Source organism: Oncorhynchus tshawytscha, linkage group LG20, assembly GCF_018296145.1.
Source record: "Oncorhynchus tshawytscha isolate Ot180627B linkage group LG20, Otsh_v2.0, whole genome shotgun sequence".
NCBI lineage: Eukaryota > Metazoa > Chordata > Actinopteri > Salmoniformes > Salmonidae > Oncorhynchus > Oncorhynchus tshawytscha.
Window position 1 is genome coordinate 25,747,370 of NC_056448.1, and position 26,984 is coordinate 25,774,353.

General features: G+C 43.4%; 1 protein-coding gene across 6 annotated transcripts in view; it reads right to left on the reverse strand.

The window, feature by feature from the left end:
• LOC112220330 (voltage-dependent N-type calcium channel subunit alpha-1B-like) overlaps positions 1-26,984 on the reverse strand; it is a 227,845-nt gene that overhangs the window by 45,237 nt on the left and 155,624 nt on the right. For all 6 annotated transcript variants that reach the window (XM_042302402.1, XM_042302406.1, XM_042302403.1 and 3 more), the window contains 11 exons: positions 20,826-20,898; positions 20,382-20,499; positions 19,998-20,065; positions 19,788-19,894; positions 17,562-17,624; positions 11,337-12,050; positions 11,016-11,218; positions 9,762-9,888; positions 9,477-9,606; positions 9,027-9,086; positions 8,689-8,795 (listed from right to left, as the gene is read on the reverse strand). In XM_042302402.1, coding sequence (XP_042158336.1) covers positions 8,689-8,795; positions 9,027-9,086; positions 9,477-9,606; positions 9,762-9,888; positions 11,016-11,218; positions 11,337-12,050; positions 17,562-17,624; positions 19,788-19,894; positions 19,998-20,065; positions 20,382-20,499; positions 20,826-20,898 — 1,770 coding nt within the window. The remainder of the gene's footprint in view (positions 1-8,688; positions 8,796-9,026; positions 9,087-9,476; positions 9,607-9,761; positions 9,889-11,015; positions 11,219-11,336; positions 12,051-17,561; positions 17,625-19,787; positions 19,895-19,997; positions 20,066-20,381; positions 20,500-20,825; positions 20,899-26,984) is intronic.

Consider the following 26,984-nt stretch of genomic DNA (forward strand, 5'->3'; position numbering starts at 1 on the left):
CCTAAATTCAGTGTGAAATAAGGCCCAGACAGCCAGTGGAGGAGGACTAGGAGGCTCCAAAGAAGAACTGACTATAGGAAGTTGTAACCCATCCATGATTCTGCTAGAGGGGATGAGAGAGCAACCCTGCCTTTCCACTCTCAGTGGAGCACCGTGCAATGTACTGCACTATACAGTTTGAAATCATGACTTGAGGTGCATACTGAACTGAAGTACACACCTCATACTTTGGAATAAATCTCACACTGCCGTCAATGGAAGATTGGCACGTAAACTGGAGCTATACAATATGTGTTGTGCACCCATCTCAAGGACTGAACCCATAATAAGTTAGTCTAGGTGTATTCAGTGGAGACAACTACCTCAATAACTAGAGAAAACAGAAGCATGGTTCCACACAGAATGGGCGTGTTGACTTTTTCTTACCCAATGGGAGCTTTAGGTCTAATACACTGGCATGCAACAGTCATGCATGCACTGAAGATCTGGTTACCCCAGCATGCAATCCGGTAAGTCAACCCCCGCCTGTATCAATCCAGGGTCTCAACACGTCTAGATGGCGAGTGAACAATTCCTCAATAGCTTTCAGAAGAGCTGTAGGCAGGAAGAATAGATGTGTGTGTGTGTTCACATTAAGTAGCTCAGATCAGCCCTGATATGCCTTGTGTGTGCAGCTGCAGCAGCCAGATGCGAGGAGGTTATCCTTGGTCACCATGACTACAGCCGTATTGGTTGCCCCTTTCCGAGAGAGAGAGCACAGTATTTCCTGTTTACAATAATCTGCCTCCCAGTAGAACATGAGCATTATTCCGAACCTTCTGCTCTCTCAACCCAGAAACACGATTCACTCTCCCTGATCTGCCCTTCTCGCTAACTCCTTCACTATTTAAGATTATGTTTGTATGTAAATTGGGACTTTCTGATGACACAGTATGCTTGTAACTATGTATAATTACAGTATACAGTGCATTCCCGAAAGTATTCAGACCCCTTGACTTTTTCCACATCTCGTTACGTTTACAACCAAGATGGAGGAGCAGTCCCAGATCTATTACGTTACAGACCCCCCAATCAATATATACAATACCCCATAATGTCAAAGCGAAAACAGGTTTTTAGAACATTTTGCTAATGTATAAATAAAATTTAAAAAAGAAATACCTTATCTGCTTAAGTATTCAGACCCTTTGCTATGAGACTCAAAATTGAGCTCAGGTGCATCCTGTTTCCAATGATCATCCTTGAGATGTTTCAACAACTTGATTGGAGTGCACCTGTGTTAAATGCATGATTGGACATGATTTGGAAATGCACACACCTGTCCATATAAGGTCCCACAGTTGACAGTGCATGTCAGAGCAAAAACAGAGGTGGAAGGAATTGTCTGTAGAGCTCCGAGACAGGATTGTGTCGAGGCACAGATCTGGGAAAGGGTAGCAAAACATTGCACAAGAACACAGTAGCCTTCATCATTCTTAAATGGAATAAGTTTGGAACCACCAAGACTCTTCCTAGAGTCGGCCGGCCAAACTGAGCAATCGGGGGAGAAGGCCTTGGGTTGGGAGGTGCCCAAGAACCCGATGATCTCCAGAGTTCCTGAGCAAGAGGACAAGTACATTAGAGTGTCTAGTTTGAGAAACCGACGCCTCACAAGTCATCAACTGGCAGCTTCATTAATTAGTACCTGCAAAACACCAGTCTCAATGCCAACAGTGAAGATGTGACTCGGGGATGCTGGCCTTCTAGGCAGAGTTCCTCTGTCCATTGTCTGTGTTCTTCTGCCCATCTTAATCTTTTATTATTATTGGCCAGTCTAAGATATGTTTTTTTCTTTGCAACTCTGCCTAGAAGGATAGCATCCCAGAGTCGCCTCTTCACTGTTGATGTTGAGACTGGTGTTTTGCGGGTACTATTTAATGAAGCTGCCAGTTGAGGACTTGTGAGGCGTCTGTTTCTCAAACTAGACACTCTAATGAACCTCTTGTTCAGTTGTGCACCGGTGCCTCCCACTCCTCTTTCTATTCTGGTTACAGCCAGTTTGTGCTGTTCTGTGAAGGGAGTAGTACACGGGGTTGTACAAGATCTTCAGTTTCTTGGCAATTTCTCACATGGAATAGCCTTCATTTCTCAGAACCCGAATAGACTGACGAGTTTAAGAAGAACGTTCTTTGTTTCTGGACATTTTGAACCTGTAATTGAACCCACAAATGCTGATGCTCCAGGGTTTGGCCAGTAGGGATATCCTTGTCTCATCGCGCACCAGCGACTCCTGTGGGCGGCCGGGCGCAGTGCGCGCTAACCAAGGTTGCCAGGTGCACGGTGTTTCCTCCGACACATTGGTGCGGCTGGCTTCTGGGTTGGATGCGCGCTGTGTTAAGAAGCAGTGCGGCTTGGTTGGATTGTGTATCGGAGGACGCATGACATTCAACCTTTGTCTCTTCCGAGCCCGTACGGGAGTTGTAGCGATGAGACAAGATAGTAGCTAATAACAATTGGATACCACGAAATTGGGAGAAAACAGGGTAAAATAAAAAATAATATATATTTTTTATTTTAAATGATAGTCTTGGATTATCTAACACAACATGCTATTGGAACACAGGAGTGATTGTTGCTGATAATTGGCCTCTGTACGCCTATGTAGATATTCCATTAAAAATCAGCCGTTTCCAGCTACAATAGTAATTTACAACATTAACCATGTCTACACTGTATTTCTGATGAATTTGATGTTATTTTAAATGGACAAAAAATGTGCTTTTCTTTCAAAAACAAGGACATTTCTAAGTGGTAGTGTACATTTGCAAACATTTCTAAAGACCTGTTGTTGCTTTGTTACTATGGGGTATTGTGTGTAGATTTACGAGGGAAAAAAAATATTTCATCCATTTTAGAATAAGGCTGTAACGTAACAAAATGTGGAAAAAGCGAAGTGGTCTAAATTCTTTCCGAATGCACTATAAATATATTAGTATTAATTTGATATACTTTCATTCTAATTCCAACTGTAAATGTTGGCATTGTACAACTGTCCTTTGCTTTGGCATGTCGGCACACAATGGCAACAAGGGACAGAGATGAATCTGATCAGTGATTGTCTTCTGAAAGCTACTGGGTCTCCAATAGTTCCTCATTGGGACTGGGATTAGTTCATTGAGAGCGTAAGAGGTGGAATGGGTATCCAGCAGAGAAAGTGAGAGTTTTGGAATGCGATGGAGGAGGTTGATAGGGGAACGTTTTTGGGGTCAGGGGTCAATGACAGAGAGAGGGTAGGTCCCCACCTGGCCACGCTTTGTTGCGATCTGATGAAGAAAAGCAATGATAAACAGGACACACGCAAACAAACACACGTCACGAATCACAGAGAACAAACCCAAAGCACATAAGATATTAAGGCTGCTTCATAGAGACAAAGAAAAAGTCAGAAATATACAGAAATACTGAGCAAAATAAACACTTTAAGCCAATACTACTACTACTACTACCACTACTACTGTTGAATAGGCATGGAGATACTGTGGTGCTAGTTATCCTTAAAACTTAATAAGAACATCAAAACACAGCAGAAAGAAACAGATAATGACAAGCACACGGAAGGATTTTACTAAGTTCAAGTGAAAAAAGAGCAGAAACCTAAAAAAAAAATAGTAAAAGGACAGTTTTAGCTGTCCATCTCCTGTTTCTGACAAGAAGACCCAGAATGAGTTCCAAATTACCCACCCTGTTCCCTACATAGTGCATTAGTTTTGACCAGAGCCATATTGGGCCTGGTCAAAATAAGTGCACTACATTGGTAAATGGGATGCCATTTGGGACTCAGGCCTCATTTTCTGACAGGAGGTTTTTCCAGTGAGATGGCATTAAGGAGGACAAGACATGACGTTCGACAAGAGACACAGTTCTGTCTGTCTGTCTGTCTGTCTGTCTGTCTGTCTGTCTGTCTGTCTGTCTGTCTGTCTGTCTGTCTGTCTGTCTGTGATGTGAGCAGCTAGGGAGAGGAAGTGTATCCTCCAGATAACCTCCCTATCAGCATCCCACAGCACCAGGAGAGGAACAAACATACATACCCTACTGAGACAGCATTATGGGACAACTACCACAAACACGCATGCATGCACGCACTCACACGCACAGACACACTCACACACATGCACATACACACGTGCACGCACACACAAGGATGTATGTGCATATAGACAGCCACTCACACGCACACAGTGAAGAGGCACACACACTCACACACCTCAAACGCACCTACATCAAATCAACTACTGTTACATGCAAAAACACCCTCTCAATAATGAGTGAGTGTGAATTTTCAATGGAAGAGTAAATAAGTGAACATATGCAAATGGTCAGAATAACAGGAAACTATTTATTTGGACAGTCCCATTTAGATGGCTTGTAGATGTTCAATAACATTCAACAACACCATCCACCATCCATCCACTAAACCGAACCCTAAATCTAACCATAACCCTTATCCTAACCCTAAACTTAATCCTAATCTTAACCCCTACCCTAACTCTTATTCTACAGCTAACCCTAACTGTAACCCTAGCAAGCAGTTGCTTTTCAACAGATAGTATGATGACCATCTGTAGAGCATCTATATGGGACTATCCAAATGGAATGTGACCCAATCATCTACAGTAATATAATGAGGGTGAATCTATAGATGCGTAGCTATACAGGCTAGAGGTCGACCGATTTAATTGGAATCGCCGATTAATTAGGGCCGATTTCAAGTTTTCATAACAATCGGAAATCTGTATTTTTGGACACCGATTTGGCAGATTGAATTATTATTCTTTTTTACACCTTTATTTAATCTTTATTTAACTTGGCAAGTCAGTTAAGAACATATTCTTATTTTCAATGACGGCCTAGGAACGGTGGGTTAACTGCCTTGTTCAGGGGCAGAACGACAGATTTTCACCTTGTCCGCTCAGGGGATCCAATCTTGCAACCTTACAGTTAACTAGTCCAATGCTCTAACCACCTGCCTCTCTTTGCACTCCACGAGGAGACTGCCTGTTACGCGAATGCAGTAAGTCAAGGTAAGTTGCTAGCTAGCATTAAACAATCAATCAATCAATCATAATCACTAGTTAACTACACATGGTTGATGATATTACTAGTTTATCTAGCGTGTCCTGCGTTGCATATAATTGATGCGGTGCGTATCGTTGCTCCAACGTGTACCTAACCATGAACATCAATGCCTTTCTTAAAATCAATACACAGAAGTATATATTTTTAAACCTGCATATTTAGCTAAAAGAAATCCAGCTTAGCAGGCGATATTAACCCGGTGAAATTGTGTCACTTCTCTTGCGTTCATTGCACGCAGAGTCAGTGTATATGCAACAGTTTAGGACGCCTAATTTGGGCCGCCTAATTTGCCCAAATTTTACGTAATTACGACATAACATTGAAGGTTGTGCAATGTAACAGGAATATTTAGACTAATGGATGCCACCCCTTAGATAAAATATGGAATGGTTCCGTATTTCACTGAAAGAATGTTTTCGAGATGATCGTTTCCGGATTTGACCATATTATTCGTATTCCTGTGTGTTATTATGTTATAACTAAGTCTATAATTTGATAGAGCAGTCTGACTGAGCGGTGGTAGGCAGCAGCAGGCTCGTAAGCATTCATTCAAACAGCACTTTTGTGCGTTTTGCCAGCAGCTCTTCGTTGTGCGTCAAGCATTGTGCTGTTTATGACTTCAAGCCTATCACCTCCCGAGATGAGGCTGGTGTAACCAATGTGAAATGGCTAGCTAGTTAGCGGGGTACGCGCTAATAGCGTTTCAAACGTCACTCGCTCTGAGACTTGGAGTGATTGTTCCCCTTACTCTGCATGGGTAACGCTGCTTCAAGGGTGGCTGCTGTTGTTGTGCTCCTGGTTCGAGCCCAGGGAGGAGCGAGGAGAGGGACGGAAGCTATACTGTTACACTGGCAATAGTAAAGTGCCTATAAGAACATCCAATAGTCAAAGGTTAATGAAATACAAATGGTATAGAGAGAAATAGTCCTATAATTCCTATAATAACTATAACCTAAAACTTCTTACCTGGGAATAATTGAAGACTCATGTTAAAAGGAACCACCAGCTTTCATATGATCTCATGTTCTGAGCAAGGAACTTAAACGTTAGCTTTCTTACATGGCACATATTGCACTTTTACTTTCTTCTCCAACACTTTGTTTTTGCATTATTTAAAACAAATTGAACATGTTTCATTATTTATTTGAGGCTAAATTGATTTTATTGATGTATTATATTAAGTTAAAATAAGTGTTCATTCAGTATTGTTGTAATTGTCATTATTACAAATAAATGTAAAGAATCAGCCGAATAATCGGTATCGGCTTTTTTTGGTCCTCTAATAATAAAAATCATAATTGGTCGACCTCTAATACAGGCGAACTAATCAAAAAGCTTGAGAAATGAGCGTGAGGCTGCTGGCTACATGTTGGGCATAGGCTCTGTTGACTAGGATGGACAGAGAAACAGACAGAGAGACAAACCGTACGAGAGACAGAGAGAGAGAGAGAGAGAGAGAGAGAGAGACAGAGAGATAAACTGTCAAGAAAGACAAAAGAGACAAAGGGAAAAAAGCAGGCAAACAAAGGCATTACCCCATGAAGCTCCTGAAAGCAATCCAAGCCACAAAAGAGAAAGGTGGAGGGACAGAATTAAATGAGAAAGAGACAGTCAGCGACACAGAAAACCATCCATATACAATAGGCTACAGTTCAGAAAAAAGAGAGAAGAGTAAGATAGACAACAGCAATACAAATGTGGTACAATAGACTACTTCTCAGGTTATTACACATTAGCCCCACCATGACACCACTGGGGTGCAAAATAACTGACTGAGTGGTTGTGGGAGAGAATACACCATTTCCTTTTACTGGTTGGAAAGACTGGATTTCACCTCCCTTTATTGTCTTTGTGTGTGTGCATGTGTGTGCTTGTGTGTGCATGTCTGAGACTGTGTGTGTTACTTGCCATAGAAGCACCTGATAACATTTCCCTCTCAGTACCAGGGAGGGAGAGAACAACTGCTGTACATTAGCACTAAGACGAAGCCCCTGCCCACCTCCCCAGCTTAACCTCACGCTCATTAACTCTTGCTCCTACCCCCTACTTTTTCGAACATTCTGTTAAAAATCGCGCAACATTTCAGCGCCCTGCTACTCAGGCCAGGAATATAGTATATGCATATGATTAGTATGTGTGGATAGAAAAACTCTGACGTTTATAAAACTGGTTAAATCACGGCTGTGACTATAACAGAGCGTCTGTTTCATCGAAAAGCGCAGGAAAATCTGATCACTGAAAATGGAAAAAAATATCCATGCGCCACTTCCAGGAATTGTTAAAGGTGAACCGTATTAAATGAGGCCGAGGTTGCAGTACCTACAGCTTCCACAGGATGTCTAGAGTCTTCTCATTTGCTTCGGATTTGATTCTTGGTCGAACCGACCCAAGGGAACCGATTCCCTCCGGCCTCCAACAGGATGTTTTGGTTGAGATTTTTCCAGACGACCACCTATAGAATTTACATCGCCTCCTGATGAATTTTATCGCTTATTAACGTGTACTAATACCTAAAGTTGCATTACAAAAGTATTTCGAAGTGTTTTGTGAAAGTTTATCGTCGACTTTTTTACTATTAAAAAATGACGTTACGTTATGAAACGCTATTTTTTTCCGTTTATCACACAGTCTTCATAGATCGATATCTAGGCTATATATGGACCGATTTAATCGAAAAAAAAGACCCAATAGTGATTATGGGACATCAAGGAGTGCCAACAAAGAAGATGGTCAAAGGTAATGAATGTTTTATATTTTATTGTGCGGTTTGTGTAGCGCCGACTATGCTAATTATTTTGTTTACATCCCCTGCGGGTCTTTTGGGGTGTTACATGCTATCAGATAATAGCTTCTCATGCTTTCGCCGAAAAGCATTTTAAAAATGTGTCTTGTTGCCTGGATTCACAACGAGTGTAGCTTTAATTCAATACCCTGCATGTGTATTTTAATGAACGTTTGCGTTTTAACTAATACTATTAGCGTTTAGCGTAGCGCATTTGCATTTCCAGAGCTCTAGATGGGACGCCTGCGTGTCAGGTAGGAGCAAGAGTAGGTAGGAGCAACCAAATCCCACACACCCTATTACACAGATGGGAGGGGTGATTAAAGTTTAAAAGAAGAGTTTGAGCAACAACCCATTTTGGCAAATAACCACAGGCAAAGTGGTTTAGAGCCCCTCAGAGCTGTACAGAGAGGTTGATTTGGGGGAATGTTTTGTGCTGTGGCGGGTGAGTGAGTGCACCACCCAGACTGGCATATTTGTAGATGCGCCAGCTGGAGAGTCAGTGTGTTGACTGTGAAGTGACAACCTACGGGATAGGTGCTGTTGGCTGAAAAAGGATTTGAAACAGTACTAATACTGTAATCAATTTAAAGGGGCAATCTGGGATTGGAACATACATTTTTGGACTTAAGTTTCTCAATTTCTCCAGCCCCATTTCTCAGCTTTTTACCAAAACAAAACAAAACAAAAAGCAGGTGCCTGCTTTGTTTGGTTTTTCGAATCCCGGATTGCCCCTTCAACCCCACCTACAGCTGGCACAAGAACAAACAGTATGTCAAGTGTTTACTTACGAGCAGGCGAACGCCACCAGAGCTCCACTGACCACAATAAAGTCCAGGATGTTCCACAGGTCCCGGAAGTAAGAACCAGGATGAAGGAGCAGTCCCAGGTCTATCATCTACACACAGAGTTAAAGTCATAAGGAAGATGATCCACATTATGAATGTTAATGGGATGAATGTTACCACTTCAGCAAGGAGCCCTGGTCTTGGATATACTGTAATACCAGTGCTACCGCATTACAGTGGAGCTAATTCTAGCTGCAACCTAAGAGAGTACCTCTGTGTGTTCAAACTGAGGAAACTGTTGTATGTCTATTTCCAACCATTTCACCAGTATGACCTCTCACCTTAATCACCATCTCAAAGGTGAACACTCCTGTGAAGACGTAGTCCAGATACTTGAGCACCTGCAAATGATTGAATGTTCAGTCAGATGTCACACAGCCCGTCTTCTTTCCTCTTCCTCAAGACACACAGCAGGCAATCACCTTAGCAGCACTCAGCTCATATTTATTACTAATTTTGTTTCTGTAGCACTCTCACAAAGTATAACTTTCAGGTGATATTAGCAGAAATTCTAGAAGCTTTTGGCAGCTCAATCAGGCCTAATGAATCAGCTAGTCAGTCAGTCGGACTGAGGGGGTTCTGGGATTTGGAGGCAATTCCTTTAGCGCTAGTAGGAACTGCTCCTCAGGCCTCCGTACCCAAATACCCAGCAGTGTGTGTGTGTGTGTGTGTGTGTGTGTGTGTGTGTGTGTGTGTGTGGGTGGGTGTGTGTGTACTCTTGCAGGACTCACGTTGTTGCGTGGTGCATTGGCCTGCACAGGGTCTTCAGCAGCCAGGGCTATGCTGCTCATGGTGATGACCGACAGGATACACATCTCAAAGTAACGCAGGTTCACCACGTAGTGGCACAGCCGACGCACCCTGAACAGCACAGGTATCTCACTGAGTGCACTCAACATAACCTCTCAAAACGCTGACATAATACTGAGTGGCACCCAATAGAGAAATGCAGAAACAGTTTGAGCCCAGACTAGTCTTACTAGCCAACAGGTTCACTGTCTCAGGACATGACTTACGGGTTGGTCTGTCCAAACACAAACATGGAGCTGTAGGGGAGAATGTGTTTGGGACCGTTCTTCAGCTCCTCCTCCAAGTCCTTCTTCTCCTCGTTCAGGGGGAGGTTCTCACAGTCTATGTTATCCACTATCAAAGAGAGAGTGAGTGCGAGAGTGAGAGAGAGAGATTACACTCAGAGAAAGAACTCATGATAGACCTTCACTACAACATAACCAACACACAGCTGATCAGGCACTGATCAGTCATACTAACCTAATGTTACACGACACTTTCACCCAAGTGTTTCACCCTGCAGCCTATGGCTAAGAGGAACATAACACAGTGGGGAACTGACTGGGGTACAGACTGAGGTATTGATAAAGGCTGGGGTTTTCAAACTAGGGTCCGCGGCCCCCTAGGGGTTGTGGGGATTTTTTCCCCACCATTGTTATGTCACTGCGTCCAGCATGAAGGAAGTTAGAGGTTGTTTCACTAGCCCATGCTAACTGGGCTTAGTGCAATGACTGGAAGCCTACAGGAACAGTTAGCATGCAAACTGGTCCTGTTCATCCGACTCTAGGGAAATAGATAAATGGCTTCATTGCCAAAATCCTGAACTATCCCTTTAATATGGAGACAATTCTTAAGCAGGCCGTTTAAGTGGCAATTTACGGGATGGAAAAACTATTTCAGTGTCAACTTTAAAGACTAAAAACAGACAGAAAGCACACAAAACACTTTATTTTTTCATAATATCCTCTTTGAGAACTAACAATCAAATAAAAGCTAGACAGTCAGGGAGAATCATAAAAATAAATGTCCATTAAAATTGTTCTAATGTTTGAGCAGAGGAACACAGCATTAGCCATGGCAAAATAGAATTGGCAAAATTGTCTCAGCTCTATGCCAAAGTGTGTAGAATTTCTGAAAAATGGCTTCAAAATTTTCAATGAGTTCAATGAGAAAATTTGAAGAATAGCTGAAAATGTGCTTTACAACAGCAACACTTTCTCTATGCCGCGAAGATGCCTTTCTAGGTAATAGACTATGTAGAGTTTACACTTCCTCTTCCAATGAACTGTGAGGTGGTCAGAAAAATTAAACTGTTTATCATTATTAAATGTTAATTACTTCTACTTGCCGTTATCATTCACAATTTGTTTTGCTAACATATGATGGGGGGGTCACTGGGTCGCTGGTTTGCCTTGGCGGTGGGTCCCTGGGCAAGAAAAGTTAGAAAACTCCTGGACTAAGATAGAGACTAGGGTACTGACTGGGTATGATGGTGGTCTCTCTGGATGGGGCGGTGATGGTGACAGGGATGTGGACAGTGTTGCTGTTCAGGCCTGCCTGGCTGGCTCTGTGGCTGTTCTTCTGGTTGTCAGCATCCTCTTGCTTCTCTCCAGCCTGCAGACCTGCAGGAGGCTGCACAGGACTGGTGGCCAAGCTCTCCCTTTGAGAGTCGGTCTGCCTGTCCCTGCAAAACATTCAAAACACAGCCTGTGCACATCAGTGAAGCTCTGCGGTGATGACTTAGTAAAAATAGGTAATTAAAGCACATTGAGAATGTGTTGGTCAGTCAGCACTGGTCTCACCTGTGTCCTTGGTCCCTGTCTCCATTTCTCTCTCCGTTCTCTCTGCACTCGTCTCCATCCAGGGTTGACTGGGCCCTGACTCTGCGTGAGCGGTGCTTCCTCCTTTCTCCGTTCTCCTCCCTGTGGCCCCGGCCCCTGCTCTCCAGTCTGTCCCTGGTAGCCAGGGCCCCGTTCCCCTGTCTGTCGGAGTGGTGGTGGCGGTCTTCCCTTCCCTCTCCCCCTCCATTAACCCCCTCCTCTGGGGATTCAGCCTGGTGATGGTGCCTGTGGCCCTGCCCCCCCTCTCGACTATGGTTCCTCTCCACCTTGCCCTCTTTGGACCGGGGCCCGTCTGTGTGGTAGTGGTCCCTACTGCGGCTGTGGTGGGTGTGATGCCTGCTCTCCTCATTCTCCCCGTTCCTCTCCCGGTGACGGTAGTGCTTGCGTGGCTGTGGACCGTGGGGGTCTCCTCCCTCTTTCTGGGGGTCTGCTCCGTCTCTGTCCTCCTCGGGGGGTCGGGGATTGTCCCCGTTACCTGGCTCCACCACTAGGGGGCGGTCGTTGTGGGTCTTCATATCGGAGCGCAGGTGGAGGGCGGAGGAGACCCGCAGACGCTCCTCGGGGTCCAGCTCGTTGAACAGAGCCTCGGAGCTGGCTCTCAGGTTGTTTCGACGCAGTTGGTTGGTGCGCTGCTCCCACACTGACATTATCTTATTGGCTCTCTGCTGCTCCTTACTGCAGGGCCAATGGACAGGTGAGGGGAACGGATATGAGGAGTGAGAGGGATACAGGGTGTTAGAGTGAAGTAGCAGCTCACCTGGAGCTCTCCTATTTTGGCATTAATGGTGTTTAAGAAAACACTGTCATCCATAGCACAAGCATATCAACCCATGAGCATCTGAGCTTCACAACTTGCACACAAAACAAAACGCTAATTTCTCCCATATGGTCTGAGTTGCTGTACAAACAACAGTGGGACTTTGCTGGCTGGAGACACAAGATGGTCTTTATGGATGTGCCAACACAAATACTCCCATTAGTAAACTTGTCATTTACCACGCTTGGGTTTAAAACATGCTCACCCAAACCCTCTACAGATTCACACATGGGCTGCATCTGAAATGGCACCATATGCCCTATATAGTTCACTACTTATGACCAGAGCCCTGGTCAAAAGTAGTGTACTATGGAATAGGGTGGTGCCATTTGGGATGCACACTGGCCATGTTTGGACAAGAAGCACAACGGTTCCCTGTGAGGTCTAACAGGCATGTGAGAACATGTGATGGTTGCATTAAATCAAATCAAATGTTATTGGTCACATACACATATTTAGCAGATGTTATTGTGGGTGTAGCGAACTGCTTGTGTTCAAAGCTCCAACAGTGCAGTACTATCTAACAATTCACAACAATACACACAAGTCTAAAATTAAAAGAATGGAATTAAGAAATATATAAATATTAGGACGAGCAATTTTGGAGTGGCATTGACTAAAATACAGTAGAATAGAATAGAGTATATATATATGAGACGAGTAAAGCAGTATGTAAAAATGATTAAAGTGACCAGTGATTCCATGTCTATGTATATAGAGCAGCAGCCTCTAAGGTGCAGGGTTGAGTAACCGGGTGGTAGCTAGCAAGTGATGGCTATTTAACAGTCTGATGGCCTTGAGATATAAACTGTTTTCCAGTCTGTCAGTCCCAGCTTTGATGCACCTGTACTGATCTCGCCCTGATAGCAGGGTGAACAGGCCGTGGCTCGGGTGATTGATGTCCTTGTTGATCCTTTTGGCCTTCCTGTGACATTGGATGCTGTAGGTCTACTGTTGTGTCGTCTGCAAACTTGATGATTGAGTTGGAGGAGTTCGTGGCCACGCAGTCATGGGTGAACAGGGAGTACAGGAGGGGACTAAGCACGCACCCTTGTGGGGCCCCAGTGTTGAGGGTCAGTGAAGTGGAGGTGTTGTTTTGTTAGGGATGTCATTTTCTCCTTGCTTATGCTTCCTGTTTCATCGATTCATCTGAGTTAGTACTGTAGATGACAACAGTTGATAATTCTCCAGTATTGTGAGCAGCCAGTCGTGACCTGCATAATGGGGGAAGCCAGCTTTCATCTCCATCCCCTCATACCAGCAGCTGAAAATACCTCACGTTGATCTCCTAGTTCCTTTACTCTCTTAATGGTAAGCTAACATGCCTGACAAACTAGAACACTTGAGTAAATACAGAACAGGAATAATGGGTCTGGATTCAGACAAAGGCTAGGTTTTACATAAACTTCATACCAAGGCCAAAATCTAGTGGATTAGTATGAAGATGGGAGGGAAATATAGATTTCAAGGCAAGTAACCCTTTGTTCTTCCTGCCATGGGATATGCTATACTTAAAAAAAAATGTACCCCCTTTTTCTCCCAAATTTCTTGATATCCAATTACGATCCTGTCTCATCGCTGCAACTCTCCAATAGGTTCAGGAGAGGCGAAGGTCGAGTCATGCGTCCTCTGAAACATGACCTGCCATGCCACACTTCTTAACACCTGCTCGCTTAACGCTGTTCAACTGATGACCAAAGACAGCCTGCAGGAGCCCGGCCTGCCACAAGGAGTCGCTAGACCGCGATGAGCCAAGTAAAGCCCCCCTGGCCAAACCCTCCCCTAACCCGGACAACGCTGGGCCAATTGTGCACCGCCCTTCGGTACTCCAGGTCACAGCCGGTTGTGACACAGCCTGGGATCAAACCAGGGTCTGTAGTGATGCCTGAAGCACTGTGATGCGGTGCCTTAGAACGCAGTGCCACTCGGGAGGCCCAAAGGAATCATTTCAAAGATGGTTTCTATGTACACATGTTTTTGACTGTATGACTCTGTGTGTACACTATGAATATACAGTTGAAGTCGGAAGTTTACATAGACCTTAGCCAAATACATTTAAACTTAGTTTTTCACAATTCCTGACATTTAATGCTTGTAAAAACTCCCTGTCTTAGGTCAGATAGGATCACCAACTTATTTTAAGAATGTGAAATGTCAGAATAATAGTTGATAGAATGATTTATTTCAACTTTAATTTCTTTCATCACATTCCCAATGGGTCAGAAGTTTACATACACTCAATTAGCATTTGGTAGCATTGCCTTTACATTGTTTAACTTGGGTCAAACGTTTCGTGTAGCCTTCCACAAGCTTCCCACAATAAGTTGGGTGAATTTTGGCCCATTCCTCATGACAGTGTAACTGAATCAGGTTAGTAGGCCTCCTTGCCCGCGCAAGCTTTTTCAAATTCTGTGCACAAATTTTCCATGGGATTGAGATCGGGGTTTTGTGATGGCCACTCCAATACCTTCACTTTGTTGTCCTTAAGCCTTTTTGCCACAACTTTGGAAGTATGCTTGGGGTCGTTGTCCATTTGGAAGACCCATTTGCGACCAAGCTTGAACTTCCTGACTGATGTCTTGAGATGTTGCTTCGATACATCCACGTAATTTTCCTCCTTCATGCTGCCATCTATTTTGAGAAATGCATCAGTCCCTCCTGCAGCAAAGCACCCCCACAACATGATGCTGCCACCCCCGTGCTTCACGGTTGGGATGTTGTTCTTCGGCTTGCAAGCCTCCCCCTTTTTCCTCCAAACATAACGATGGTCATTATGGCCAAACAGTTCCATTTTTGTTTCATCAGACCAGAGGATATTTCTCCAGAAAGTACAATCTTTGTCCGCATGTACAGTTGCAAACCGTAGTCTGGCTTTTCTATGGTGGTTTTGGAGCAGTGACTTCTTCCTTGCTGAGCGGCCTTTAAGGTTATGTCGATATAGGACTCGTTTTTACTATGGATATAGATACTTTGGTACCTGTTTCCTCCAGCATCTTCACAAGGTCCTTTTGCTGTTATTCTGGGATTGATTTGCACCTTTCGCACCAAAGTACGTTCATCTCTAGGAGACAGAACGCGTCTCCTTCCTGAGTGGTATGACAGCTGCGTGGTCCCATGGTGTTTACACTTGGGTACTATTGTTTGTACAGATGAACGTGGTACCTTCAGGCATTTGGAAATTGCTCCCAAAGGATCAAGCAGACTTGTGGAGATCTACAATTGTTTTCTGAGGTTTTGGCTGATTTATTTTGATTTTCTAATGATGTCAAGCAAAGAACCACTGGGTTTGAAGGTAGGCCTTGAAATACATCCACAGGTACACCTCCAATTGACTCGAATTATGTCAATTAGCCTATCAGAAGCTTCTAAAGCCATGACATCATTTCCTGAGATTTTCCGAGCTGTTTAAAGGCACAGTCAACTTAGTGTATGTAAACATCTGACCCACTGGAATTGTGATACAGTGAATTAAAAGTGAAATAATCTGTCTGTAAACAATTGCTGGAAAAATGACTTGTGTTATGCACAAAGTAGATGTCCTAACCGACTTGCCAAAACTATAGTTTGTTAACAAGAAATTTGTGGAGTGGTTGAAAAACAAGTTTTAATGACTCCAATCTGAGTGTATGTAAACTTCTGACTTCAACTGTATGTATGTATGACTAGTAAAGTTGCATTCTTTGTGTCACCTGTAACTCAAGACTTGACGGGCAGGGGAATAGATAAAACAGACAACAAAAGCAATAGACAAATAATGTAAGCTGTGATTTTGGTATGAGAGAGAGATTACAGTGGACAAGATAGAAACATACACACAGATTAGCAACAACAACACCACAACGTTTAGAAATGAGAGTTGTTACTAATTGGCAAAAATTATTAAGCCAAATTCATGCAATTTCAAAGAGGTCAGAGGTTAAATCAACGTAATGCTATGTTTCACTTTATTTGATTTGTGTAGTATGGCATACTACCCCTTGGCTACTGTACTATAATTCGTTTGGTCCTCACCCAGTGTGTTGAAGAAGTGAAACTCCGGGGTATAAAAAACACAAGCTGTAAAATTGATAAAATGTCTTGGGAATTGACCGTGCTCCAAGGCATTTAATATTTATTTGGCAATTATTCACAAAAGCTCAGGTTAAACTCTCATAATTTCAGACGTCAACACAGTGGAGACGAAAGCTGGAGCTATGCACAATTCAGTATTCAGAAACACACTCAGTCACGCTCACACACATTTACACACATGCATGCATTTACATACATGCATTTACGTACATGCATTTACATACATGCATTTACGTACATGCATTTACGTACATGCATTTACACTCACGCATTTACGTACATGCATTTACACTCACGCACACACACAGTTGCCTTAACTTCAGTAAATAAGACAAGTATTATTATTTGAAATCTCAATCTATAATGAGAGCCACCAGTGAGCCACCACTGGGTTCTCCAGTTTCAAGCATATCTCAACACTCTGGGAAGACTGGAAGGATCACAAGAATGGAGAGAGTGATTTAATAGAGGGATTGGAAGGCTAGGTGGAGGAGGAGGGGAAAGAAGAGATGGAGAAGTGGATGGGGCGAGGAAGAGGGGGAGGAGAGTAGGAACAAGGCAAAAGGGGAAGCAGAAGAAGGCAGGTATGGGCGAGGAAGAGGGGGAAAGGAGAGGAGGAACAAGGTGAAAGGGGAAGCAGAAGGAGGCAGATATGGGCGAGGAAGAGGGGGAAAGGAGAGGAGGAACCAGGTGAAAGGGGAAGCAGAAGGAGGCAGGTATGGGCGAGGAAGAGGGGGAAAAGGAGAGGAGGAACAAGGTGAAAGGGGAAGCAGAAGGAGGCAGATATGGGCGAGGAAGAGGGGGAAAGGAGAGGAGGAACAAGGTGAAAGGGGAAGCAGAAGGAGGCAGATATGGGCGAAGAAGAGGGGGAAAGGAGAGGAGGAACAAGGTGAAAGGGGAAGCAGGAGGAGGCAGGTATGGGCGAGGAAGAGGGGGAAAGGAGAGGAGGAACAAGGCGAAAGGGGAAGCAGGAGGAGGCAGGTATGGGCGAGGAAGGGGGGAAAGGAGAGGAGGAACAAGGTGAAAGGGGAAGCAGAAGGAGGCAGGTATGGGTGAGGAAGAGGGGGAAAGGAGAGGAGGAACAAGGTGAAAGGGGAAGCAGAAGGAGGCAGGTATGGGCGAGGAAGAGGGGGGAAAGGAGAGGAGGAGAAGTGGATGGGGCGAGGAAGAGTGCGGAAAGGAGAGGAGGAACAAGGTGAAAGGGGAAGCAGAAGGAGGCAGGTATGGGCGAGGAAGAGGGGAAGGAGAGGAGGGGGCGTAAAAATATTGTAACATTGTAACAGAGAGCAAAAACTCACGGTGAATGCACGCTGGAGACGGACGAGCTGCGAGAGAGTGCATCTCGATTTTGCTTTACAAAACTGCACATTCAGAACAAAAACAATAAAAACAAAAAGAAAGAAAGGATGAGACACAAACCAAAAGGATATGGTGGGGAGAGGTGGACTCCATAAAGTGTCTGTCTGCCTGCCTGTCTGTCCACCTGTCCCCTCCACGAACAAGGACTAGTCCAACAGAGCAACAACTAGAATAGTGGTTAACACTTCAGCAGTAGGGGTAGTGTACACTATACAGTATAGATAGTTTGTAGTACTGTACTTTGTAGTGCTGTACACCACACACTGTTACATACTGTGGTCAAGTGACTACGAGGGGTGCAAATATTTATTGATACTAAACCCCTTCACTGAAGTGTTACCAAAGACATAAAACTGAAAACTTTCAGAAGAAATAACACTCAAGTCAATGTAATTAAAGAAATGGTATCAAAGTGGATTTGCAAAGTTCAATACACAATGGGTTTACAAAGCCTTTCAAACGTAAGAGTGACATTTTCAATCAAACAGACAATGGTCTTCATTTAAAAAACATCATGATTACTTTTGTGAATAAAAGACGATTATGGATTCCATTAATCAAAAGTAAAAAGCCTTGTAAAACTGCACATTATGCAGATATCTAAAAATGAAACATTTCCTCAGAAATGACCTGGATCAACATAGCTTTGAAATAGACTGACAAATGAACCTCATTAAGGTTTAATCATTCTATGTTAAAAAGATAAAATTCAGATAAAAACACTGTCACGCCCTGACCTTAGAGAGCCTTTTTTATTCTCTATTTGGTTAGGTCAGGGTGTGACTTGGGTGGGCAAATCTATGTGTTCTTTTTCTTTGTTGGCCGGGTATGATTCACTATCAGAGGCAGCTGTCTATCGTTGTCTCTGATTGGGGATCATACTTAGGCAGCCTGTTTTCCACCTGAGTTTGTGGGATCTTGTTTTTGTACAGTTACTGTGTAGCCTGCAGAATGGTACGTTCGTGTATCTTTAAAAAAAAAATTGTGTTCATCGAAATAAAGAAAGATGTACGCCTACCACGCTGCACCTTGGTCTCATTCCAACAACGGACGTAACAAGCACAGATAAAACAAGTGGCTATTTATGGCAAATCCATCTTCAAAAGCAATCATCAGGATTGATGCAGTAGGCTTCTGTCAATCTAAAATGTGTTTATTCATTATTCATCTTGGTTGATTAAGAACTCAAATAGTGGGTAATTTGGTCATCTGTCCATGAGAGATGAATTCATTTTTTCAAAGATTTGTTTTCTGAAACTAACCACCATTCTGACCTAGACCCGTATCCACAAAGCATCTCAAAGTAGGTGTGCTGATCTTGGACCAGGTCCCTCCTATCCATATTATCTTATTCATTATGGTGGTAAAGGCTAAAAGGATCCAAAATCAAAACTGCTACTCTGAGGGTCTTTTTCAAGACGTGCCCGGGTCATTGGGCTCACAGTCAGGACACAGAGGACATGTCATAAACATCTAATAGATGATGTGTCCCACATGGGCTGAGAATGACATTACTGATGCATTGTCATGTACAAACCAATGACATATTGACTGTCAAAATGTTTTGTCAATATTCTTTATAGAGTACTGTTGTCAATAGAGCTCATCTTTACCTAGTACATAATGGCATTCCTAATGCTGATAATGACACAATTCAAGAATTAGTCCTATAGCCAATTCCAGTGGGGAGAGGGCATGGCTGTTGGTTAGATACAGTAAATAGGTTATAGGAGATTGCTGATGTTGACAATGTTCTGATTGACTCCATCAGACTCTAATGCATGAATCAGTTGTATTGATGATCACGAAATAAGACTGAAAGGCCAATCAGAGAAACTGCTGCTGACTGGAGATCTGTTTCAGATCAATCATCTACTCCTGTCAGAAAGAGAAGGATCATCGTCAAAGCACACACACGTAGACAGAAACATGCCAGACATGTCAATTGTGTAGTTAGGAGAATGCAAATGGACAGAGGCGATAATCACAACAGAGACACATTGAGAGACAGTGATCAGAGCCAAGACACCAACAGCACATTGACCATGTGCAGAACCAGCTATATCTGATACTTGACAATATAGCGACAGGCTGGTGTCAGAATGGGAGGGGACACAGGAAAGACCATGTTTAGAGAACATGGGGGTGGAGGGTGGGCGACTTACGCAGCGATAGAGATGTTGGCTGCTGACATGGGGCTGACCTCCTTCACCTCCATGGCCTTCTGCAGGGCCAGCTTCTTATTGGCTTCTTCCTCCTGCTTCTCCTCATCCTGGACCAATAAACCATAAGGGATGGGTTACCAGGGGTAATTTTATTCAGAACTGTTCTTTAAAGTTCCCTAGAATGTGGTTCTGTGGGTTCATCAGACTTACCTTGGTGAGCTCCTGTGCATTGGCGAGGTTGTCGACGGCGATAGCTAAGAAGACATTCAGGAGCGTGTCTGGTTGGAACTAAGCTCAGGAAAAACTTTAACATAATTTTAGTGGATTTCACGGCTAAGCCGTGGTGCATTGCAACCAAGCATCAGCAACAGACCGGATGTGGTGGAAATGTGCGAGGTTGAAATGGACAGAATTCACTGGGGGAACCCTCCTAAGGGGGTACAGGAGCAGGAATACAGGAATAATTTTCAAAGTTTACAGCTCTCATTGCAGCACTTGCCATGAGATATTTATATTTAACTATATGAATATTTAATGCAGATGAAATCTCTGATATCCATGCAGTGGCACGACTCGGAGAGTCAGAGAGGATACAGTTTCCAAAGAGTGTGAGGACGATGAAGTAGACCGAGGAGAACATCCCTCGCCGTACGCCCCCCTGGGACTCAATACCATGATACATCACTGCATTCCAATCCTCGCCAGTCAAAATCTGCCGTTGAGATAGAATAGAAAATGTAGCTTTTGGGGGAGTTGTTCAGTGTATGAAATGAAGAATACAAAATATTTAGTTATAATGTAGGGTCAACATTTCAACAATTAATACTTTAAGTAAATGTATAACACAGGCTAACAGAAAGATGAGTAATTTGGAGACAGAGACAAAAAGTAGTTAGACCAACAAATTCCACTAATTGCAAATTATCTTAGTTCAAAACACAATTATTTAATCTAGTCCAACATTCCGAAGGATAGAGCTCCAGAGTGAAAAGCCAAATTAGTTGGTTCATTAAATGGAGAGAAGAAGAGACCGAGTACCTGGAAGACGGTGAGAATGGCCGCCGGGAAAGTGTCGAAGTTGGTCGTCGGCGTCTCCTCTTCAAAATTAAACCTTGGAGAAAGAACAATGGACAGATTGAGTCGAATAGAAGACGTTTGGCCTGAGAGAGGACAGGCAGGGTGTTCAGAATCAGATACATGGGTTTCCATCTACATGTAGGTTTGAGCGGAGTGCATTTTATGGTCACAGCCGTTGAAATGTGTAAATCCAGTATCATGACATTTGCAGTCATTGGATATGCTACAACAACCCTGAATTACTTCATGTTTGCCAACTGACATCATCTGGCATCTAGTATGCACACTCTTGGTACCCCCTGTATATGGCGTCGTTATTGTTGCTTTTTTATTTTTTACTTTAGTTAATTTTATAAATATTTTCTTAACTCTTATTTTTCTGCATTGTATGGTTAAGGTCTTGTAAGTAAGCATTTCACAGTAAGGTCTACACCTGTTGTATTCAGGCCATGTGACAAATAAGATTTGATTTGACAGTATGATGTAGACATAATTAGGAGAAGAAACTCAGAGTTCAAGACCCAGGCATTCACATTGTTACTGTACCTTGTTACAATTACATTACAGTCTCTATCTCTCTTGTCTGACTCTCTATGTCAAACCTGCTCTTTGAAACCTTTACACACACACTCCTACACACACCAACAGAACCTTGTATAATGTTATACACCGGTGCAATAGAGTTCTGAGAGAATGTGGGGATCGACACTGTGCATTCCAAGGCTTCAGGTGAGGAGTGGTTTCAGAGATGAAGTGAAGGTTGTTATATATGTCATTAAATAATACAGAGCCATGCGACACCAGGAAACACAAGCCACCATGGAGGGAGCCACACAGCTCCATAGCTCCGACCTTTACAGCACTCCTGATGTGACGCCTGAACAATCTACATGGTGTAGTGCAGAAAAACAGACAGTCTACTTCCCAAATGGCACCCTATTCCCTTCATGGTGCACTATTTTTGACTAGGGCCCATAGGGCTCTGGTCAATAGTAGCACACTATAAAGGCAACAGGGTGCCATTTGGGATGCAGTCAGAGAGTGAGGACATGTAGAAGAGACCTGAACATCAGAGGTAGCTGTGTGTCTGTAGCTGTGACTATAGTTATTACACAAAACAAGACAGGTCAAAATCCTCCATTACAGTCAATGCAAAGCTCAGCGGAATAGAGGTTAAAAACAGATACTTTTAAATTGAGATTATTATTATTATTATTGGCTGTAAGCAATAAGACATGCCCAAGTATTATCCAGGTAATTTGTATGACCTTACCAATCACACACACACACACACACACACACACACACACACACACACACACACACACACACACACACACACACACAGAGGAAATGCTGCTCAAGTTGTCAAGAACCCCCACCCCATCTTAAAATGACCTCCTCCATTTTGAGGAACAAACCTGCCAAAACCTGAGTCCGCAGTCTTGAAACTGGAGAAGATGTGAAGAAGTGAGAGAATGAAATAAAGATGCAATGGAGGGATGTACGGTCATCCCACAGAACAAGCACAAACCCCATGTTATAGATACATGCTACCTATGATGATCCTTCAATTCTAACACGGTCAAATGCTTACCGTCCCCTGCAACAAACTGATCATTTGTTTTCTGCACTTCATACAGTGTTCAGAGAAGATGCACATTTTCATAGGAGCACTTTTTTTCATACATTTTTGTCAATTGTTGAACAATATCAATATCCATCAAAACAATGTTGATGGACTTACCTTAGCACTTGCAATAGCTGTTACATAGAGTCATACACTGAGTATAACAAACATTTGGAACACCTTCCTAATATTGCGTTGCACCCCCCCACCCCCCTTTTGCCCTCAATTCATTGTGGAATGACAAGGTGTCAAAAGCGTTCCACAGGGGTGTTGGCCCATGTTGCCTCCAATGCTTCCCACAGTTGTGTACAGTTGGCTGGATGTCCTTTGGGTGGTGGACCATTCTTTTTGTTATTATATATAATTATTTATTACAAAAAACACAAGGAAGGGGTAACATTAAAGTATTAGAACATGAAGGACAAACAATATAGCATCAAGACACTATCAAACATGTATCAGTCTTTCCCCAACAGAGCCATCCTTATGTGTGAGGGTGTGTGTGTGTGCATGATAGTGATATTAAATATATGTCATAATTTCATTTTTCATGATCAATCTTGTGAAACCCAAACCCTCCAAGAACCCCCCTCAGTTCCCCAACAGCTGTCCCTCAACCATTCGAGACTTCTCCCACAGCCCCCCGAAAAAAACAACAAAAAACCCCCAATTAATTCCATTCCCCACCCCCACAACCAAGAGAATGAACTAAAGAGAAAAAAGGAAAAGACAGAAGAAAACAGCAAAAAAATAATAATAATTTGACATCAATGGACATCAAGGACAACTGAAAACATAACAGCAATGCCTACTTGATATGTTTGTGTGCATGTCTGGCACTATTACATGTATGTGCGTGTTCTTGTATGTGTTTATTTGAATGAGAGTGTGTGTATATGCATGTGTACCAACACCTGCACGGCATCAGCCTCAGGCAAACTGGCATTAGTTGTAAAAACACTGCCACTTAGTGTCATTCAAATGTACTTTTATTATGTTTTATTTAGATTTTTTTCCCCTTTATCTTTTGACCATCAATCTCTCTCTCACACATCAACTCCACTCCCACTTGTCTCCAATTCCACATACCAACCCTCAGCTTCCCTCAGACCATCCCATCTATCTCTGATGGTCACCCTCAGCTTCCCTCAGCCCATCCCATCTATCTCTGCTGGGACACCCACTTCGTGTTTCTACACAACACCTATCTTTCAATTATGCTATGATGTTTAATGTACAATTTCTATCTAATCGAATAGAATCTACAGATTGCGTGTTGAAGATAAATACTTTTAGTAAGAGTATAAGTATATTAGTAATTGACTGACCAGGTCTCTCCAGATCTCCTAACAGGACTATTTCTAGGGTCAATTTTAGATCAATGCATTTTCAGCCATTCTTGAACCTGAGACCAGAAACAGGCTACCTGACAATACCAAAATAAATGGTCTATTGATTCTGTATCCTCACAACAAGAATGGTGGACCATTCTTGATACAACAAGCAGTGTTGCAGTTCTTGACCTGAACATCCCATACCCCATTCAAAGGCACTCTTAAGGATCGTACCCTTTAAAAAAAAAAATCACCTAAGATTACATATCCAAATCGAACTGCCTGTAGTTCAGGACCTGAAGCAAATATATGCATATTCTTGATACTATTTGAAAGGAAACACTTTGAAGTTTGTGGAAATGTGAAATGAATGTAGGAGAATATAACACATTAGATCTGGTAAAAGATAATACAAACAAAAAAACATGCACTTATTTATGTTCCATCATCTTTGAAATGCAAGAGAAAGGCCATACTTTCAGATAGGAGTCTAGGTGTCATTTAGATTTTGGTCACCAGATGGCAGCAGTGTGTGTGCAAAGTTTCAGACTGATCCAGTGAAGAATTACATTACTGCACAATATTTTGTATCAAGTCTGCCAGGAGCTTGCCCAAATGTGCTGAATTGGTCAATTTAAACATGTTCAAGTACATGCTATGGTAAAAAAAAATGTCAGGATGTCAGGATCAGGATGGAAGTGATGGGGATGTGTAAGGAGAAGAGCATCAGGATGGAAGTGATGGGGATGTGAGAGGACAAAGTGTGAGCAGAAGCGATGGGGTCGTGTGAGGAGAAGAGAATCAGAGGAAGTGATGGGGTCGTGTGAGGAGAAGAGCATCAGAGGAAGTGATGGGGTCGTGTGAGGAGAAGAGCATCAGAGGAAGTGATGGGGTTGTGTGAGGAGAAGAGCATCAGAGAAAGTGATGGGGTAGTGTGAGGAGAAGAGCATCAGGATGGAAGTGATGGGGATGTGAGAGGACAAAGTGTGAGCAGAAGTGATGGGGTAGTGTGAGGAGAAGAGCATCAGAGGAAGTGATGGGGTAGTGTGAGGAGAAGAGCATTATAGGAAGTGATGGGGTAGTGTGAGGAGAAGAGCATCAGAGAAAGTGATGGGGTCGTGTGAGGAGAGGAGCATCAGAGGAAGTGATGGGGTCGTGTGAGAAGAAGAGCTTCAGTAGAAGGAAGACATGGGGTGGTTGGATGGGGAGGAGGGCACCTAGGGTTACCACAGTAACCGGCTCTATAAACAACTCATGTACCCTGCTTAGAGAGCCATTGGTGGTGGTGGTGTGTGTGAGAGAGATATTAAGCATGGGCGTGGTAAATTGTAGATTGTCCACCTGCAGATATGCAGCCTTTTCCCTCGTTCCCTTTCTCTTTCTAGGTTGGCACACTGGTGGCAGTGGCGGCCGCATGCTCTGATGCCACTGTGCAGAACTCCAGTGTATACTCTGATAATAGGGATTGGATGTTGTTGTCTCGCCCCCCAAGGCATCTACAGAGACGTCATTAAATCAATCCTCAAACAGAGGCTTGTGAGAGGAGGCTCTGATACACTGCGATGGATTCTGCCACCCAACCCCCTACTCCACCCCCCACCGCCTGAGACAATAGCTCTGCTCTGTGGAGAATGGGAGGAATATGCTCTAGTTAACAACGAGAAGGGAACGCAGGCGTTGGATCCGCTTCCATTAAAGTGGCCACACTCTAAATTCGAGTTTTGAGAGGTTCCCTGAAACACGTGAGGGATTCAATACAAAGCACACCTATAAAACCCCATCTCTATCTAATAGAGTAAGTAATAATCAAATGTTTATATCTAACATGAAAACCACAAAATATCCTATATAACCAATGAGAATGAAGACGAAAGGGCCTACCACTGGGAAAAAAATTGGTTGGATCTAAAAAACAAATCCCTTGTTATTTCAGCTTACTTTATCAATGGAATCAAGTTGCATCAACTTGGCAGGTTTCAACAAGTGAATAAAAATGAATACTAAACACAATCCCCCCCAAAATAATTCCTACTGCATTATCTTTCCATCCTCCCCATTGTTCGTATGACCATTTGGTTTGAGCATTTGATTTCCAAGATGGCGTAGCAGTCAGATGTGTGTTTATCTTTGTCTTATTCCGTGTCAATAGCAGTTTTTTTCTTGTATATTTTCATCTCAATTTCTATCTACTAACTAAATATACTTTCCTGCAACCCACCTCACCCAATGTGGTACAGATCTGCTATTTTTATTCCATTCTCTCCACCACGTCACCGGATGTCTGCCACTCTGGATCATTACACCGGATCATCCCAGCTAGCTCCTCTGTCCCGAAGCAAGCACCAAGTAGCCTTGAGCTAGCCTCGAGCTAGGCCCATATACCAGCTGATTCTAGGGCTAAAATACCTATTTTGCCAACTGGCCTGGACCCTTTACTGTTGACAAGGAACCCCACCGATCCATCACGACTGGTCTGCCGAAGTAGTCGCCCGATGTGTTCTCAACATGCTATTCCGTTACGATGTCGCCGAAGAACCACCTGCTAGCCCCAGCCCGCTAGCTTTTCTGAACACTGTGTCCCTCGCTTGTCTAGCGTAGTAGTGACTACCGAATGGCCCCCTGACTCACCTATTGCTGTTCATTGGACCCTATGATCACTCGGCTACACAGCTGATGCCCCCTGGACTGTTTCAATAACACGGTACCTCATTTTGTTTATCTGTCGGCCCCAGCCTCGAACTCAGGTCCTGTATGTACCTAACTGACCAGCTCTGCCCATTCATCGCCATTTACCCATTGTCTTAGCTCTCCCGACCAACACCTGTGATTACTTTTATGCCTCTCTCTAATGTCGATATGCCTTGTCTACTGCTGTCTCGGCTAGATCTTCTTCACTGTAGAGCCCTCAATCCCGATCAACATGCCTTAGATAGCTCTTTTGTCCCACTACACACACATGCGGAGACCTCTCCTGGCTCAACTGGTGCCTCCAGAGACAAAACCTCTCTCATCGTCACTCAACGCCTAGGTTTACCTCCACTGTATTCACATCCTACCATACCCTTGTCTGTACATTATGCCCTGAATCTATTATACCGCGCCCAGAAATTTGCTCCTTTAATTCTCTGTTCCCAAAGCACTAGACGCTGAAGCTGG